Raw genomic sequence first — 19,940 nt, 5'->3', positions numbered from 1 at the left:
GCAGGGACATCTTCAACTAGATCAGGTTGCTCAGAGCCCCGTCCAACCTGACCTTGAATGTTTCCAGGGATGGGGCATCCACCACCTCTCTGGGCAACCTGTTCCAGCGTTTCACCACCCTCAGCGTAAAAAATTTCCTCCTTATATCTAGTCTATATCTACCCCCCTTTAGTTTAAAGCCATTCCCCCTTGTCCTGTCGCAACAGGCCCTGCTAAAAAGTTTGCCGCCATCTTTTTTAGAAGCCCCCTTTAAGTACTGATAGGCTGCAATAAGGTCTCCCCAAAGCCTTCTCTTCTCTAGGCTGAACAACCCCAACTCTCTCAGCCTTTCTTCATAGGAGAGGTGTTCCATCCCCCTGATCATTTTCGTGACCCTCCTCTGGACCCGCTCCAACAGGTCAAATGTGGCAGATAAAATGTTGGGTAGTGGTCCCAGGGCCTCATCCCACCTGCAGGTACATGAAGATGTGCTTCCCAGGGCACTCCACTTCCAAGCCAGATGATCTGCTGTTTTACGGTTAGGGGGTTTTTTTGTTTAGTTATGTTTTATTTTTAATAAGAGAAAAAATTACAAGACTTGTTTCAAATGGAGGTTTTAAGAAAAGGTACAGAACAGGAACATTTGGAAACCTTTCAGAGCACTATGCCATTACCCCCAGTGAGCACAGCTATGCTAATAAGCTCCCTGAAGATGCAGCTGCTGGATGCCAAAACCAGCAATCCATGTTCTTGCCAAGAGTTCAAGTGATGGGGATTGCTCTGATACTTTAAGTCTGTTGAACCAACTGTACAAGTCATGAGGGTGCCTGTTCTTCATACCAGCCTCATACTTAAAAGCAATTCTCCTTCACTCCCATGACAGTGCTACTCCCAGCAGATTTTGCTGTCTCACAAAAACTCAGTCTAATGCTATTTTCTGTGGTTTATATGGCTTCCCACAAGCTGCATGCCAGAAGGAACGAGGCATTCAAACAAAGGGTGATGGTTTTGAAGATCCCCATAGGAGTGACAAATCAGCAGGCTGCTGTAAATGTGGGAGGAAAAAAAAGATCTAAACAGGGTTAAAATAACCAGGGACCTGCTTACATTGGGCAGGGACATAGCTCAACTGGCCCAGCAAATTGGTCTGGTGCAAGCCAGGACTAGTAGTTCAGCTGGTAACTATTTTAGTGCCAGTTTCCATCATGTAGGCAGGTCCTGCAAGTAAAGAAGGGGAAACATGAATGGGCTGCACAGGTACAAGATGGCCATGAAATCTGAGAGGGAAGGTGAGTAACGGGCAGAGTTTGTAAGGGACACCAAAGAGAGATGGTGCCAGCCCCGTTGCTTAGGACTCGAAGGTACCACCTCAAGAAGATGGACAGAGAGGAACAACCCTGCACCATTGAGAAGATGGTTGGATGCATGAAGGGCCAACCCAGCCCCTCTCCTGAAGCCAAAGACGGTGCAAGAGCAGTGTGAGCTCCCCTGCCCCCATATAAAGCATCTTCCTCATGGTACAAACAGGCTAAGAGGCACATGAAGCAGCTTCACCACAAGACCAGAGTCCCTCTTCCACTGACTCCTGGGATGAAAACAACTTCTTTCCCACTTTCACACAGTCCTCCAGCGCTCATCTTGTTCTGGTTGGCCAAGACTTTGCAGTTTGGGGCTGTTTCCGAAGGACAGCAGGGTTTCAGTGCAGCATTGCTGGCTTCTTGTGCTCCTGTTGTCCCTATTTCACGTTACTGAGTCAGATTTAGATAGCTGTCATGGAACATAATGCAGCTACATGCAAGCAAACCCCATTTCAGGATACAGTAATGGAGCTGAGCGATCACACTGTCATGAGCTTGTGCCTGAGCAAACCCTGATGAGAGCAGTTCCCGTGCTTTATTTTTACTTTATTACTCATGTTACTGCCTAAACAACTCCTGGGGTTGCTTTTTGCTAATAAGGATATTCCAAAGGCTTATTGAATATATTCAAACCTTTGACTCAAAGGATACCAAATAAGTCAAAATTCAACATGGAAATCTATTGCTTACTTAAATGCTTTGGTCTTGCGCAGGGCTAAGAGAAATGCACAGCTTTGATATGATCTGAAATTGCTACTGGATTTCTGGCAGAGCTGAAAGGTGTGAAATGACCTTTCATAAACGCACTATGGAGAATAAAAACAGTGAGTGAGGTGGGGTGTACAGGGACCAACTACACATCCAGGGTCCAGCCCAATCCCTACAACAGGGAAATACAAGAAAATTTTACTTGAAGTTGGGTTGGGACTCAGAGCAAGAATTTTAAATTTCAGTAGGATTAAGATATTAGCCTGCCACAAACACAGTTCATAATTCAGCATTTCTGCAAAAGGAGATCAGATTGCCTGAGACAGGCTTTCTAACATTTTTTCCAAACTTTTTTCAATGCTCATAAGCGTTTTGCGAGCCTAAGTCCTATCTGCAGAAGTAACCAAAGCTTTTGAGAGACCAACTCTCACGGAAAGTCAGTCAGCAAGACGTAAGTCCCAAACAGCCAAAATCTCTTTAAAGGAATTTGCTGAGTGACTGGAGTCACCTCCTGGTGAGTGCCCAACTTGACACACCTCAAGGATGACTCATTTTCAGGCAGTTTTGAATACCTCTTTCATCAAAATCGAGTTCTTATAAACAGTCTCAAGCTGAGCAGCCCATGACAGATTGCTAATGGCTTATACAGATCTTGCCCATAATCACACAGATCACTCAGGGTTTTGAAAACACCACTTCTCCAGTCTAGAAGACGGGGTGGGATCCATACAAGCCAGTCCACACACCTAATTTGCAATGAAATGAGCCACACAAGCTGCCTCATCTTACCTAGTTTAGGTAAGTCTAGTCCCAGTTCATCACCTAGACTCAGTCCATTTGAAATGGAGAGAGATAAGAATCCTAAGCAGGTAAGAAAACAGAAGTCCTTTTCATTAGAAGAGGTTGCATTATCAGACCCCCTCTTCAGTAAGTAAACATTTAGACTTGCATCTTAACAAAAGTGCCTCAACTAAGTCTAATTGGGTTAAATTATCCTGTCATCTTTTCACCATAGGACCAAAATCTCTGACAAAACTCCTGAAAGAATGAGATCTCTGAACTGCTGACAGTAATTTAATCTGTAAGGCAGAGCCTTAAAAGGTGATGTGCTAATGCGCTACTGGTTATGCACATTTTAGATATACTCTAATTTGATAAGTAGTACTTTGATTTTCAGAAAGAAAACTGGTATTTATTAAGAAGATTAATTATAATTACACCCTCACTTATTTGATGAATTTCTGAACCACATAAACAGGAATTTAGTGTCTCAGGTACCACTGTTCTTTGGAGCTGAAACTAAGAAAAGTTGAGTTAAAAACTGAAACACAGAGAGTTGAAAGTATATCCTAACCAGGGAAATTAGATAGAAATGGCAGGGGGCCTTGCATACTTGCAAATGCTTGCACAGGGCAGCAGACCCGAGTTAAGATCAGGTCTGCTACCAAGTCAGAACCTTGTCTAGCACTTTGCACAGCAGGGTCCAACTGGATCCGTTTCTGGAGGTAAAGAAGTATAAATAGTAGCAGATGTTAATGACTTCTTAACAGAGCCCTGGTGCATTTGGCATGTGATAGGTGCCTAACTTTTTTCCAGGAATTAAAAAGCAAAGTGGTTAAATGACAAAAATAATTAATTCCTCAACATATCTTAGAAAATGGGATGTTCTACATATCTTTAAAGAAAAGTGCCAGGAATTGTGTTGTAAGTGATGGATCTCTGAGTGTTACTTCAACGCCAGGTAAAATGGAAAAAAAAACCAGAAAGAGTTGGCAGAGAGGACATTTCATGGGCCAGCACTGTGGCCCGTGTCTGCCACAATCCAGATGAGGACACGTATTCATGTTGTGCCATTAGGAGGAAGGACTCTTACATTTATCTGAGGGCATTAGGCAGGTGCTGCAAATTGGAGCGACGCTGGAAGGCTTGAAAGCTTTTGGATGTGGACAAATTGCAGACCACGTATGCAGAAGCCGTGTCATCAGGTATAACACTCACGGAGGCCCATTTGTGGGCATCACCACAGCGACTGACAACAAAAATTTTCTGTGCTTGGAAAATGTTGTCTGGGCAACCAATTATATTAAAAAAAAGAAAAGCAGCACTAAAGAGGAGCCATCTCCTGTGCAAAAAAGAAATAGAACAAATATTTAAAGAAGTTTTTCTTTGTGAGAGAGGGGAAAAACTCCTGTCAGCACTTTAGAAATAAGCTGCTGTGACCTCTTGAACCGTGATGAGTAAATCCTGTGTTCAGTAAGGTAACAATGGGCCTGGAGGCACTTGTGTAGCTATCAGCACCCAGACCATGAGTAAGGAGAGCTCTCAAACATCTCTCAAAGCACTAGAATTCATGTCACATGCTCCAAGAGCTTCCTCTCCAAAATAGCCAGTTTTCTTATGTAAATGGCTATGCTGAGAGGCCATATGAGATCACTTGGTGCCCAAGCAGAGTCACACTCCCTCATTTTCATCAGCGCTTCAGCAAACATCATCTGAACTTCCCTGCATCTCGCAGACTTATTCTAGTCAGTGCCCACTTCAGAACAAAATAAAACATGTTAATTAATGACAGAAGAGCTGACAGCAAAAATTATGAAAATTGCTGTCTCAGCTCAATTCCCGCTAGTGCTTTGGAAGAAGATTTCCAGTCCAGGATTATACAAGACAGCCATTCAGGCTGTACAGAGTGCATCCTGACTCACATGTCTTAAAATAAAAAAAAGATGGGCTGATGGCTTCACAATGGGAAACGAAAGAAATCTGTTCTTTTCCTGATGTTATCAGGATAGAGCGTGCCTGTGAAGTGGGAAGATAATGCCTGGAAAAAGGTATTCCTCGGACAAATCTGGATCACTGTGTCATAACCACATCATCTGTTTGAGTTCTCGTAGTACCATGGTATCATCAGAGGTATGAAAACACAGGTGAGGTGGCAGCTGCAAAGCAAAAGGAGCCTCTCTCTGACTGCTGGAAAACATCAGGTCTTTCCTACCAGAAAGATGTGAGACAAATCTATCCCTGGGGAAGCCACTGTCACTTTAGTTTCATGGATTTCATGGATACCCCAGAGATTAATTTTACTGTTTCAGCTGACTAGCTAGGTATTGTAGGCGGCACAGGCTTGCTGGATCCATCTCATGCATGAAGTGAGCCTTTTAAATAGTGTTTGTTCAAACAGATCCTGTCATCACCTGCCATATAATTCTCACATTCAGTTACTTTAACTTTTTTACAAGTATGGTAAAACACACGGTAAACACTGGTAAACACACGGCTAATCAGTAGCCTGGTACAACCACTACCTAATGGACAAAAGAGCAAAAAATAAATGATAGGAAACAATTTGATACTGCCCAGAAAGGCCCGAGGATCTAAAGAGCTTTTGCACACTGACATCTAGGAGTCATGGTTTTAACAGAGGATGACTGAACGTGTCTGAATAAACGTAGCTCTTGCATTCTACTGTCTTCTGTCAGGGGAATCTGGCAAATGCTATCTTTTATGATTAAAATAATGTTACATTAGGTAAAGCTTCTTGTTTTTATAGGTGCTTGCAGAATCGATGTGTTTGAGGATATTCTTCACATGCTCCTAATTTAGCTACAAGCAGTGTCTTTGAGAAAACTCATTTTGCAAAGGATTAAAATCATGAAAGTGAATCCCACAAACCCTGAGCTGAATTGCAGGATGCAGACCCAAAAGAGAAGAGCACAAAAGGCAGAGCACCAGCAACTTCTGAAATCTCTATTTCTAACGAACACCTGTAAAATCTCACGTGCACTATGTAGTGGCACTGGAAAACAAGTATTATTGCCTTTTCACTATGCATCTGTATTGCAGCTGGGAAGAGCGGACGGACAGTATAACCAAACCTCTTACCAACGTAGCCAGGAGTCCCGCAGGCTGTGGACATCACATCTCCTTTACCCTCCATCTTTGACAATCCAAAGTCACTGATCATGATTTTTGACTCTTCATCCTGGCTGTAGTAAAGCAGGTTCTCAGGCTAGAAAGGAGAACAAGCAAAGTGGGTTTTGAATATGTAAGTCCAGTAACAACATCTGTTGGCTGATGCTTTGCATTTAATAAAAATTGTTAGTTATATCATACACTAATATAATTTGGTTCCCCTAAATCCTAAAGAGTTGCTCCTACAACCTATATGGAGAACCTCTCCAGACTCCTGTATGGTGACTGATGGAAGAAGCTGACACCTTGAGCTTTGAGTAACTTTCCTGGGATAACAAACTTCTCCTTTGGCACTCCAAATAAGAACTAAGGCTCATCCTTTACTCGTGAGGTATGTCCAACATACCATCACTTCAGAGTGATAAAACAGAAGGATTCATCTGAAAGCAGGTAAATATGGTAAATCCAGGTAGTGTAATGAAAAATTTTTATATGGCATTTAAAAAAATAAAAAGGAAAACAGTAGGCATTAGAGAATTTTTGTATCTTCTCTACTGGAAATAAACTGCTGTGAGAGAGGAAATGCCTTTACAGTTAACAGAGTTGCAGCAGGGATGTTTTAGCTAGAGCTGATTAGGAAAAAATACCACAGAACGAAGCTCAGCAACTTGTTTATGCTGAGAGAAAACAAGAGTCAGTCCACAAAGCCCTGTGACTTTATACTGACATCAGGCAGGTTGGAGAGCCCAACCAAACTCCATCTGCTACAGCACAGTCCTCCATCCATGTGTTTTGAATGTGCTACTGCTACACAGTAAAGCTCTCACTAGGTGCTGTGAGAGCACGCTTCTTCCCCTAATTAATACCTGGGCTCGCAAAAAGGTCCAGCATCTGCTGGCACTCTGACAGGCTGGTGGTAACGGGGTGCCATTGCACCACCCAGACCTTGGGGTCTTCATGTACAAAAGTGACGGATACCCAATGTTGCAACATAACCCTGGTGTAGACTTTTGCCCAGAAGCTGGTACAAACACCTACCCACATGCAACACACTTTGTCTACCAGCCCACCGTGTGCTCCAGGAAATGGCGAGAAGCAGCTGGGGCCACAAACATAACACATAACCCTGGTGTAGACTTTTGCCCAGAAGCTGGTACAAACACCTACCAACACACTTTGTCTTTTGTCTACCAGCCCACCGTGTGCTCCAGGAAATGGAAGCAGCTGGGGCCACGGCCACACAACATCATCAAACTCCTTGGGACACATCCAAGCTTGGATTTGTAAGGAGGAGCAATTGCACTGCAGCAGCACCAGCATCTGTCTTCCCTCCTCCATCGCCGTAACCTCCTCTAGGGAAAGCAGGGACGAAGAAGTGCCGGGGGGAGACATCCCCTCCACCCTACTCTGAGGTTCCCGTTCAGCTTCAAGTGGAGGTTAAAGCACTTTCTGGCTCCCCAGCCCCAGCATGAAGCCACATAGTGATGGCTTTATCGATGGCACATGATGGCCATGAGAGGATCTACAAGCTGAATCCACAACTGTGAGCCAGCTGGGACTGAGGCAAAAAGGGAAATGATTTTGTTCATAAAAATGATTATGAAGGTGTACCATTTATGTTTCTTTCTCATGATACCTTGTAAGTTCAGTGTTTTATCTGTCCGTTATAATGCTGACACTGTTTTTAGGCACCACGTCAGTCAGTTTTATGCCACGGTCTGCCGTTGGTTGGAACTACTCCTGATTTTTACTAGTGCACTTCTGATCTGCTGAGGGGTTGGTAGAGCTGGTATTAAGGGAAAGACAATTATTTCCCAGTGATTTCTGCTAACTCACCTCAGGCCACCACTTACTCATATTTAGTAAGGCCAAGAAACCCACCCATTTAAAACTTAAACTTGTTTTAAAGAAGAAACCCACCCATTTAAAACTTAAACTTTAAAGTTTAAAACCTGTTTAAAAGAACTCTGGTTCTTCAAGCTGGTTAACTCAAAAAGCGTTAACGAGGTGGCTCTGTACAAAGCAGAGCTGCTCGAGCCTTTCAGTCCTTTTGTACATCCTGGACTTCCCTGGACTTCATCTGCTGCCATCTCTTGTTATCTGCTGCTGCATTATTTCGATTAGAGACTTGGAGCACAGATCTGCTTTTCCCAACTACAGCAAGTACTATTTTGGTATCTGAATAACACACAATTACAATAAATAATTGTTATAGATGTTTCAAGGGTTGTATTTTTGTGGAGTGGATTCTTTCTCAGAGTTTCATTTTGGGGGATCACAATTCGAAACTTGCACTTATCTTGGTATTTTGAGATCATAAAAAGCCTTATTATATCCCTATTTTTGCCATCCTGGTATGTTTGTGCTAACAGAAATTCACAGCAGGTGTTCCTCATATACCATATTTTATGAGTCATTTTAACAATTGATATGGTACCGACAAAGACTTCCAAACAAAAAGAAAGAAAGAAAGAAAGAGAGAAAGAGCTAGCCTTTGCCCCAAAATACCGCTGGAGAAGGTTGGTTTGATCTAAATTCAGCATGTCCTTACATAAACTCTGAAAGTAATTTGTAGATGAATCCGCTTCCCAATTACCAGATCTCATATTTTATTATAGGAACTTTTTAATAAGATTAATCTGTTTTAAAGCGAGAGCTACAGCCTTCCTTTAAATTATAAAGGCAGGAATATTAAGAGCTTGTACAATTGAATATCTGAATTAAGAGGACTCAGACCTCCCTCCAAAACCTCTGGTTGCAGAAAGAAGCCTGAAGCTATTTCCTGCAAATTGAACTTGAGAGAAAGCTGATCATGTTAAAATACTAAACAACGCGTCCATACTGAAATGCGATGGAACTCTAATAAATACGAGAATATTTCTATGTACTTCAGCGTAAGAGCAAGAAATGAATGGGAACTGAGGGCAACATGTGAAGACTGTAGGAGATGGAAGACTAACCAGTGCCTCCTTACAGAAAACCCGTTATTTGAGACTGTCAGGACTAAACTGCACAACACTGAGGAAATATTATTTGCAGACATCAGTGTATCTTTTCCTTCAGTGGATTCAAGGTTTTGCCTTAAAAATGTGCCAAACCAATACTTTAAAGAATATATTTCTACTATCTATTAATCTACTCTATCTTTTAAAGTGAAGATCACAGGATGCCCACTTCTGGCAGAGGTGTCCAGGACTGAGGAAAGTCCCTTGCAGCAGTAAGGTGTGGAAAAGCTCGCAATCCCAGGGGAAGAATCTCTACACAGCGAAAAGAGTCACATCTGGAGTCAAAGAGTGGCAGAAGGAAAAGACCGTGTTAAAGTTTTCACAAAACGAGGCCATGTCTGCCTGTCTTGGGCACGGCTCCACCTTGGTGCCGGTGGCGACACTGGTAACAGGCTCTGTTTTGGCCCCGCTGCATCACATCTTGGAATAATTATTTTACTCCATGCAGCATTTCACATCAGCACTTAATTTGGAGGAGATAAAAAGCAAATAAATAGTATCTCTCATTACTACAACTTTTCATCCATCTTAAGGCAAAACAATGAGGTCATATTACCGGCACTACGATCTTCACTAAGAGGACTTGCCAAAAATTGCAAACCTGCAGTTTAATGTTAGACTGTATTAAAAATACAACTAATTTAAAAATACATTTACTAGAAAAAGGTATTTAAGAAGTAAAAAAAAAAGAAAAAAAGCCCCGTCTTTGTGGCTCTTGACTGTATTAATGTTCGTTAAGCCTTTACATAATATGACCTGTTTAGCCACATTCCACTGTCTTCTTACATGGGGATACTTCAAGGCCACAGCATCAACATCCAAGGCAACTCCTGTTTGGAGCATCCCTCCAAAACACAACCAGAGGTGTTATCTCATTCACTGAATTCTTAATTTCTGGCAGTAAACACTGATAGCATTAACTAGCTCAGGAACTGAAACCACAGTTTTCTTTTGACATTTGTATCTTTTTCTAATGCCTTCTGCTAATTTATTACTTAAGATACTAAAGATGGGGACATTTAGCTGTGTTATGAAATCCAAGCCTTTCTGCTTCTTTTAATGACAGTTTAAGATATAGGAAGGAAACAATACAGAAATAATGTTTTGGGATTTTTTTTTGCCAGAAAAGCTGAGGGGTTTTGATGTGATAACACAGTACAGTTGAAAGGAAAATTATCTAAAAATCACATTGGCACGCAACGTTCCTTAGAAGAATCCTTGCTGTTAACAGTGTCTCCAAAAACACTGGTCCAAATAGCACGATAGGAAATCATTCCACTTTCCCACACTATTTATTGTTACTAATTATTATTAAGTAAAAGTAAATATAGCACAGCAAATCTTCAAGATACTTTATAGCAGTAAACACTTACATCCCAGCTGAGATGAGTTTCCTGCCTTAATGTAATGTTTTGGGTCTTAGTGAATGACTTTTCTCTCACATGGTATGTGCAAAACTCCCATTGTAACAGCATTGATTGCAAAGTCCTCATTAAAACCAATTATGATGGGAGGATACGGAGCCTGCGGAGCATCCCTCTTATGGTAAAACCTTAGTGAAACAGCCAGTCCCAGGGGAGGCTGGATTTTCATGTGTTAGACTCACATAATTGTGCAACTTTCATTAACGCTGCCTGGAGGACTGAGTCACACTCGAGTCACACTGCGGTCGTACCTTGAGGTCCCTGTGCACGATGCCCATTCGGTGCAGGTAGTAGACAGCATCCAGGACCTGCCGGATCAGGGTGCTGGCATCCTTCTCGGTGTAGAAACCTTTCTCGACGATGCGGTCGAAAAGCTCTCCACCAGACACTCTGGAAAACATGACGGGATGCAGAAGTGTGAGGATATGCTTTAACGTGCTTTCTACCTCGCTCAAGGATGGCCAAGGCCACGCACTAGCCGCAGGCAGTCCAAGCACACGTCCGTCTGGAGCCCTGGGGGCTCCTCAACTGTCCCAACAAGCATTTGGTTTTGTTTTCTTCATAGTCCAAGGACTGGTCTTTGCCTCAGAGACCAGAAGAGTAGCAAGGGGCAAAGAAAAGAAGTAACAGAACTAAACCAGAAATAGTCATGCTATAATAGACAATAAAATCCATCACACATCAGACAGTGGTCAAAGACTCACTAGCACTTGCAGAGGGAAACCACAACTCCACCCCAGCAAGAGCCAGGGAGAGCAGACACCAGCTTCCACGCTGTCCCACCCTAGCGAACTTTGTATAGGTGAATTCGGTCTGCCCTTCCTGCTGGTGCTGGCCCACTGACGTTGTAAGGCTCCCTACTAGTATGAGCCCTTGGGGTTCACTTTCACTCCACCAACCAGGGTTTTGCCCTGGAGGAATGGTCCCATTCCCCTTTCCCCACCAGCGAGTGAAAGGCATACAGTAGTTACTGCCAATAACTAACTATAGAGCGTTAGTTCATTAAAGGACTCTGGGTCTCTAGTAATTTTAAATGCTCTCAGGGGTGTCCCCCCGCTTTACTCATACATGGATATTCATTTATCAGCAGCCACAAACTCTTTAGGCAGAGCACGGCCTCTGCCCAGCATTGGTAGCAGACAGTTATTGATGAGGGTGCACAGATTACCAGCGCAATTAATCACCAGAAGACACAGATGGGGAAAGGATTCCACAACTCAAAGGGGAAAGAAAATAAAACCTTGGCATCCCACTATTTAATGTCTGCTATATTACGCTTTTCCTCTGTCCTGCTAGAAATAACACGTTCTGAACCCAATCTTAAATAAAGAATGGACACATTAAAACTCCCTGGAGGAGTATCTGGGGAAACAAAAGAGGAAAGAAATGTCTGAGTAATTGAAATAATAAAACTGTCAGCAAAAACCTGCCATACTAGGGTAAATAAAAGATTTCCATTTTAACAAGCAAAACCTATTAAAAAATAAAATGTATGCGATATGTTTTTTCAGCAAGTTGCACCACTTAGCATATCATAAATAGCACAGTAAAACTTTCTTTAAAAACAAACCTAATAAAGGGAAAATAATAAATTATTACAGTCATTATATACATATGGACTGGGAGCTTGTCATTATAAGAACACTAGGTAATTCAGCCGCAGCCACTCCAAGCAATAATCTGCTTGAATAATGCCATGAAGTCACCTCCTAGGGAAGTTTGGAGCCTGAATGGAAGAGAAGGCTACCACTAAAAATGAACACATTCAACTTTGAAACTGAAAAGCAGTCTTGGAAGAAAAAAAATAAACCGGATAATCCCCCTATTAAGTGCTAGGGAAACAGACCAAATAGCTTGCTAAAATATTGGCATTAAACTGAAACTCTGCAGTAAAGGTGAAGTTCACCCAGGGTCTGAAGTCCACCCAGGAGACCCCCTGGCTGTACCAGCAGCCCTGGGGCTTGCTGCTTGCTGCCAGCAGAGAGGGACCAGAGCAGCAGTGCCAGGCTGACAGCGGGGCGAGGAAAACGCCCTGGTACCGTACTGAATTGGAGAGTCCGTGACTCATGGCACAGCGGGGAAGGAGGTATGGCACGTAGAAGTTGCACCGGCAGAAGTGCCATCACACAACAACCTGCTGTGAGATGACACCCTGAACACTGCACAGAAAAACTTGAATTAAACCCCCTTCTTTCCTAGTTTCTCAGAATAGGAGTTGTATTCCTCATATATATATGTGTGTGTATATATACATATCTATACATACACAGGGTGTTGCTCCAAGCCCCTCTCAGCCCTACACCCTTTGCCTGACCCATCGCATGCCTTGGGAATGGACACACCGCTGCCTCGCCGTTCACTGAAGGCAGACACAGTTTTATTGAATCTGGCTCCTATTAGCTGACTGTCTTTTTATATTTCCCCTGCAGCCCTTTTGTTTCCCATGGATTGATTGCACTGAAAATTGAGCCCACGCAGTAATTCATATGACTGAATACAGCACATTTCCCCATGAAAATGCAGGGCGTGCTGTTTTGCAATTTCATAGTTACTTTTGTTATATTCAGGAGATGGACTGCTTTAGTAGATACCGGTTTACATCAAGTGCTTTCCTGCACAAGGATTCTCTCCTTCGACGTTTGCAGAGAGTATACTTCCACAAAAATTTTTTCATTAAAATGACAAAATTTCCCTCTGTGCCAGCTCACTCCCCATCCCCCTTAAGCCTCATTCTTTAATCGAAAGCTTTTCTTAGTCAAATTTAGTCCAGTGGATCTACTGTACCCAGGCTCAATCTGTTTATAATTTTCTTTCAACACACGGAAAATATTTGCAACCTCTTAAATGATGCATTGCAAACCAGGGCTTAATCCAAGGACTCAGGAGGAGCAGCCGGTAAGTTTGCAGCCATTTGCTTATTCAGTGTCAACAGCATCCCAGGTACACACAGACAATCGAGGGACCCATGCTCCTATTTATTCGTGTGGTGACTCCGTGTTATGGCACATGGGATTTGCGTTACATGTTTGCACTCACCTATAGAGTATCCCTGCTCCGGGCAAGCGTCATGGCTGGGGTTCACCTCCCAGGGATGCTCTGCAACTCAGCACCCAAGGCCATGGCTACTTTCCATATGGAGCTTATGTCCGTATGGCTTTTCTCCTCCAAAATGGTTAACTCAACCGTAAAGTCATTGGGAACGCTGCTCCCTGTATGCCGCCCAAGGACTGACGGAAGTCAGTGCTGTACTAGGAGCAAACCAGCAAGGGCAGCTGTGGGAGAGCACTTCAGCTCTAAACTCATGGTGGAGATGCGGCCTGTTTGTCTAAAGCTGGTCTCGATCCCAACCCTCTCTACCCTGCTGACACGGGACTTGGCATCCTGCTCTGAACAGACCTGGGCACTCACAAAGCGCTGCTGCAATTTGTTTGTTCCAGTCTTTATTATTCTGGGATACTTTTCTTCTTTTTTAACGGCAGCACCAGTTTTGCCCTCTCTATGGCAATTTTGAGCAGTGCACAGGAGGCAGAGTTGAAACTGCAGGCAGTAAGAGCAGAATTAGGTCTTTGTCTTAAAGAAATTTAAGACAAAATTTTCTGACCAGAAAGAGAGGGTAGGAGGAATTTCTCATTAGTGGAAGAGGACTGCTCCTGTCTTGCAGCTGGCACTGGCTCATGGAGCTGGACACACTGTCCCAAACATCAGCACAAGGAACCTTTTTCCCCTGCTGATTTCGATCTTAGTTCCCTGCAAAGAAGAAGTCAAAGGAGGAGTAGCCAAGTGCAGTTACTTGAAATGTATTTAAGCCTGGGAACAGCTCAAGTGTCACGCTGAGATCCAAAGTAGCATTAGCCCTGCCCGGGGACTCAGAGCTGGGCAAAAATCAGCAAAGCAGCTGCAGCTGCATCTTCTGCATGGATGCCTGCTGGGACTACCTGCAAGGCATGTGCGGTTCCATCTCTTGGTGCCTGCTCGGCCACTGAACAGTGGCTCTCCCCTGGTTCACCAAGGGGTGTGGGGAAAGCCCAGCGCTTGGAGAAGGAGCTAAGCTGGGTGTCCACATCACACATGGACACCCCCAGCACATGCCCTGTCTATCTCCAGGAATAATGGGAATCACTTTCAAAACAATGCCCAGAAGATTCATTTAGTTTAAAATGAAAAAAGAACCCCAACCATAAATATGAATACTTTTCACTTCTACGACATCTTTTACCTGAGGCTATGTGCCTTTAGCTCATGCCACTGACTATCAACATGAGGAAGGCCAGAATAAACATTATTTCCATTTTCTCATTGCAGGAAAGAGAGAATCAGACTTGTCCCAGTGAAACAACCAGGACATACAGCAATGTCCTGTTCCACAAGCCCTACCCCACTAAGAAAGATGCATTGTCATCAAACCCCATTTTGAAGAGCGGCAGTAGGACACAGCTTGACCATATGAAAAAAGAAGCATTATCTGCAGTTCCAATGGGGACACACAGGTTGCACTCTGGTTCCAGGGTTTCCTGAGATAAAACCTTACGGATCTAGTGTTTCATTACGGAGACTTCATGTACTGATCATGCAGATGATGCAAATCTTTCAGAGGATCTAGCCTGGTGCTGGAGTTTGCAATACACTCCTACAGTCCTCTTGGCTGGGGTCAACTATAGAAAGTTTTCCCAGCTCTAATGAAGATGAAGGAGGGAACAGAGACAGTTGTTAAAAACAGAATCAGTGTCCATTGCTAGGTGGTTGCACTCTGGTTCCAGGGTTTCCTGAGATAAAACCTTACGGATCTAGTGTTTCATTACGGAGACTTCATGTAATCATCATGCAGATGATGCAAATCTTTCAGAGGTAGCCTGGTGCTGGAGTTTGCAATACACTCCTACAGTCCTCTTGGCTGGGGTCACTATAGAAAGGTTTTCCCAGCTCTAATGAAGATGAAGGAGGGAACAGAGACAGTTGTTATTTACCCCGATTTTTTTTTTTTACATTAATCTTTTTTTTTTTTTTTTTTCCTGGCTGGATTTGGGGATTTTGCCTCTTGTTTCTTCCCAATTTGGTGTTTAAATGTAGATCCAAACCTCCAGCGCAGGCCGCTACACTGTCTCAGTTTAGGACAGGTTTCAAAAAACTTTGAAAATGCCAATGGTTTTGTGTACACAGATGAGCTACTTAGTTATTTGGGCTCTGCGTGTGCACACTGTTGTCTAAACACTCTGCACAGACACTGAAAGACCTTACAATCTTCATTAGAGGCAACGTCCTAATAGTTATTAAGGCTCTGTTCAACGGTTGGTGTCAGTCCATGTCACTACACAAGTTCTATATTTTTGTAATTTCTAATTTACAGATGTAACTTGGGAGACATGAGGAGACATTTCAGCATTAGTATTACACCTTTACTTTACATTAACCCGTTTCACCATCAAGTTCATCAGGAAAGAGCCAAACTGACAAATAAAAAGAAAACAGCCCCTGTTGCAGGGAAGGAGAAAGGACACGATCAACCTTTTTCTGAAGCAACCGATTCCTTTGTAGTATCATCAGGAAAGCAGAACATGCAAAGTTTCAAAGAAACACTTTGATTAAAGATGAGCACCAAAAAAAAAAAACTCCCTTGTAATTTAAGACTCCTAAACTCATAAACAAAGAGCCAACCTCTCTGGATTTCTGATGTTTTTGCCAGCAGTGTGAAACCTGCACCTGCGTGTTGCAGGTCAATCTACCAAGTACCTGCCGGACCACCACCACAGTGGGGCTGCCTGGCAGGCGACATCCCTACGTATGTTAGCCTTCAGGTAAAAAAATACATAAATAAAAGAACATATAATGTTGGAATTAAAAAGATGTTAGTCACATATTGATATTAATTTATTCATGTTACCCTTTCTTTCTCTTGCTGGTACCATATGTGTGTACAGACAAATCCTCTCATTTATTCACCCCTGCATCCCCCACTGTTATCAAGTGTAGGAACCTTTCTGCTTGTTTTAGGAGCTTGAAAAATAACACCCTTTGAAATATCACTTTGACTCTTCACCATTTGGCAAAACATTGATGTTTTTCTTTTCTGTCTCTTTTGGAGTACAGGCTGGAATTGCTCTGGATTGTTTGCTGCTTAACGGTTTAATTGCTTTTTATCAAAAGTCTTATTGATGAACTCATCAGTGGTGGATTTACACAGAGAATCCCATCAAAGCTATTTAGAGCTTGTAGGCTTTTCCCTCCAGAAGCGCATGAAGTTCACCTGATGCTTCACTGCAGTTCAAGCCATGATCCAACCTCTGATGGACAAGTCACCAAAGCACCACCAGGCTGGGTTAGAAGAACCAGTGCAGAAAGGCAGAGACATCCCTAGGGACTCACTAACACTGTTTAAACCTGCAGATTAGGGATGCCTAAAGAAAAGAGGGCTGATTTCAGAAATTTGGAGGAGGAGACATCCCAGGCCAATATGAAAAATAGGTAAAATATGAGCATTACCCTACAACTGTGAACAGCTCACTGATCAGAAGTTACACATTCGCAATTTCCTACAATATAAATCAGAAAAAGCACATAACTCAGCCCCCGGAGCATGAAGCTGGAAGTGTGAGGTGAGATAAGAAAGACCGAAGGGACCGTTCCTGGGAAGTTCTGGCTCTGAGTATTAGTTTTCTTTAATGAAGGAATTCTTATTAATACAAATATATCCATTTTTAATTTTTTTTTTTTTAATGGAGGGCTTTTCTGTTTGGCTTTAAACTTCCTCTGCATTGTGAAAATGCATGAGAACCAGAGAGCAAACCTGGCCACCTCGCTGTTCGAAAGGAAAGAGAAATTGGCTGCCCTCATCTCATCGTTCAAACGACATAACACATAAGAAGAAAATGAGTAAACAGATTAATAGATTTTAGACCCAGAAAGGAACATGATGATTATTCAGTCTGACCTCTTGCAAATGTAAGTATGTGATTAAAATTCTCCTTGTGCCAATAATCTAAGGTGCTAATCAGGCAGGGACAGATATTGCTATAGAAATACTGTATGTCCTACAGAGACTTGCCTTATTCAGTATACGCCTCAGAAAACTGCACCAGCTTTCTCATTAGCAGCACATCATAAAATATTCAGCCTGAACGAGGCAAGGACTTTCCCTGTTATTGTAGCTTTAAATCACCTTAAAATCTGATGGTAACATAAATATTATGTTCCAAGGCCACCAAAGAAAGGACATGGGATTAATTTTGTCTTATTTTTCCAGAATACAGGTGTGTGCATGTGGTAGAGAGGGATGGATGGGTGTTAGCACCCTCTCCTTTGACAGCACTGTTCAAAGGAACGTTGCTGTGGGATCTATTCTGGAGGGCTGATGGTTCCTCAGCCCTTCATCACCAGTGCGATGGTGGCTGCACCAGAGGGCTGCCTCCCACCCTGAGGGGTTGTTTTGGAAAAGTTTGGGCAAAAATGATGTGATCATCTCTCAGAACCAAACTGAGCAAACTAAAACATTTTTTTCCCTGCATTAAAAGTTTCATATGACATTTGCTGAGCAGCTGTAGTGAGGCTGTGCTTTGGAGAACAGAATTCTGTTTCCACTGGGACAAGACCATTAAGTCTCTGGAAAGCTCAGCTCAGGGATATAATGTAGTTTGGCAGTTAAAATCTTTGGAGACATTTTCCTTCACAGAATCCCTACTGCGGAGCTCTTTTGAGGTCCATGATTTTTCGAGGTCAATGCTGTCTTGTTTTATTCAAAATTTTATTCTGTATTCAAATATTCAACATCGTATTCAAAATTTCCCCTGGTTCCATCAGCGGTAAAAAGTGTGACAGCACTAGGAGCAACCAAATGGCAAAGGACCTCAGGATTTTAAGTCTCTTGTGACTAAACCTTACTGACTGACAGCTTATGACAGCCTTTCAAATGCCAGCAGCCCACTTGCCTCTATGCTTTTCCCCCCAGGCAGTGGTGTGTGGAGGAGACCCAGGACCTGCCAGCTACAGCAACACTCCCCCAGTGCTGCTATCACTATTTATGAGGCACGTAGCTGTAGTAAAGCAACCTGCATTGAGAACCCCACCATGCAATCAAATCCTAAGGAATACTGTAGCCAAGTTTCACATCTCTAGCGCTCTGCTGAGGTGTACAAACACCATGATGGGCAGAAGATGGGCACATCTTTTTTCCACTCTTCTGAGCTCTTACAGTTTGACTGGCACCTCCACAGGAGCCAAGGAATCATCTAGTATTAGCAGCTTGATCACACTCAAGTGTGCTCCTTGTCATTTAAAAAAGGACCTATGGACATACACGTTGGTTATTCAGCCTGCTTTTCTTCCTGGCTTTGCACTAAATTAAAAGGCAAAGCTGAAGCTCAGCAGTGGTGACTTTCACCTGTGCCCACTGTGTCAAGTCAACAATTTGATGTCACCACATGTGAATCCACACATACAATGGATTCACCACAGGTTTCACTGTGCAAAAAAACAGCATTTTAAAAAATGTCATTAAAATATGCACAGTATGCATTAAATAACTCAAAAGTTCAGTTTTAAAGAAGCAATTACTCCCTGATTCATTAATTTCCTTATGTGAGATGTCAGTAAATCAGCCCGCTTATTGTGTGTGTGTATATATATATTTATATATATGTGTGATTTTGTTGCCTCAACCTTTCTCACTTTGCTTCTAGAAAACAGAAAAGTAGAGCTCTGTAGACAAACCACCACACAAAATACGTTTTCCAGTGTCTGAGGGCTGGAACAATGTGTTTCCTAACTGCTGTCATATTCCTCCAGCTCTCCATAAAATAAGCGGATAGTTAAAATCTGGAGGAGATTCCTCACCTGACAGCAATTTAAAAGTAGGTCATGTTTCAGCACTAAGAGGTTGGGTTTGTTTTCCTTTTGACTTGTTTTCCAATGGAAACCAACCTCGATGTCCTGCCAGCATTAACTAGGAAGAACAGACCTAAAAATAATGAGAACCGATGTAACTGAAAACGGATACCGTAAATTATGCAATATATAGTAAACAATTATGAAATATAAGATGAATGCAGCACTAAGAATTGTCCTAAATATCAACAAGGACCATAGAAAAGTATAGTAAAGTCACTCTCAGCTGGAGCTTAAACAGCCCAGCTTTTCTGTGAATAACACTTAGTAGAAGTTTGCTTTTGTGTGGATATTCCTTTTTCTGAGTCTAATTTCCACGTTTTCTCACAAGTAAGTTTGCAGGCAGATGTCTTTGTGAAAACAGCTGATGTTAAGATAACATTGGGTGATACTTGTCTCAGTGCAGAAAGAGCTCTGAAGCCCCTTGTATCACCTGTATCTCACATTGGCCGGACAAGAGCAGTGTTCACCAGGGCTCAGTAATGGGGCCGGTCTTGTTCAATCTCTTTATCAATGACCTGGATGAGGGGATCGAGTGCACCCTCAGTAAGTTTGCAGACGACACCAAGCTGGGCAGGAGTGTTGATCTGCTCGAGGGTAGGAAGGCTCTGCAGAGGGACCTGGACAGGCTGCATCGATGGGCCGAGGCCAACTGTAGGAGATTCAACAAGGCCAAGTGCCGG

The 19,940-nt window shown here is 42.8% G+C and overlaps 1 protein-coding gene across 1 annotated transcript in view; it reads right to left on the bottom strand.

Annotated features, from left to right (window-relative positions):
* The window catches only part of CAMK1D (calcium/calmodulin dependent protein kinase ID), a 178,760-nt gene that overhangs the window by 30,989 nt on the left and 127,831 nt on the right, over positions 1-19,940 (bottom strand). Inside the window, exons 4-5 of the mRNA XM_009285542.1 lie at positions 10,635-10,773; positions 5,925-6,051 (exon numbers count right to left, since the gene is read on the bottom strand). Of these exons, the coding sequence (XP_009283817.1) occupies positions 5,925-6,051; positions 10,635-10,773 (266 nt within the window). The remainder of the gene's footprint in view (positions 1-5,924; positions 6,052-10,634; positions 10,774-19,940) is intronic.

This window comes from Aptenodytes forsteri, unplaced genomic scaffold (assembly GCF_000699145.1).
Source record: "Aptenodytes forsteri isolate BGI_AS27 unplaced genomic scaffold, ASM69914v1 Scaffold87, whole genome shotgun sequence".
NCBI lineage: Eukaryota > Metazoa > Chordata > Aves > Sphenisciformes > Spheniscidae > Aptenodytes > Aptenodytes forsteri.
This window is presented reverse-complemented; position numbering and strand designations above follow the sequence as displayed.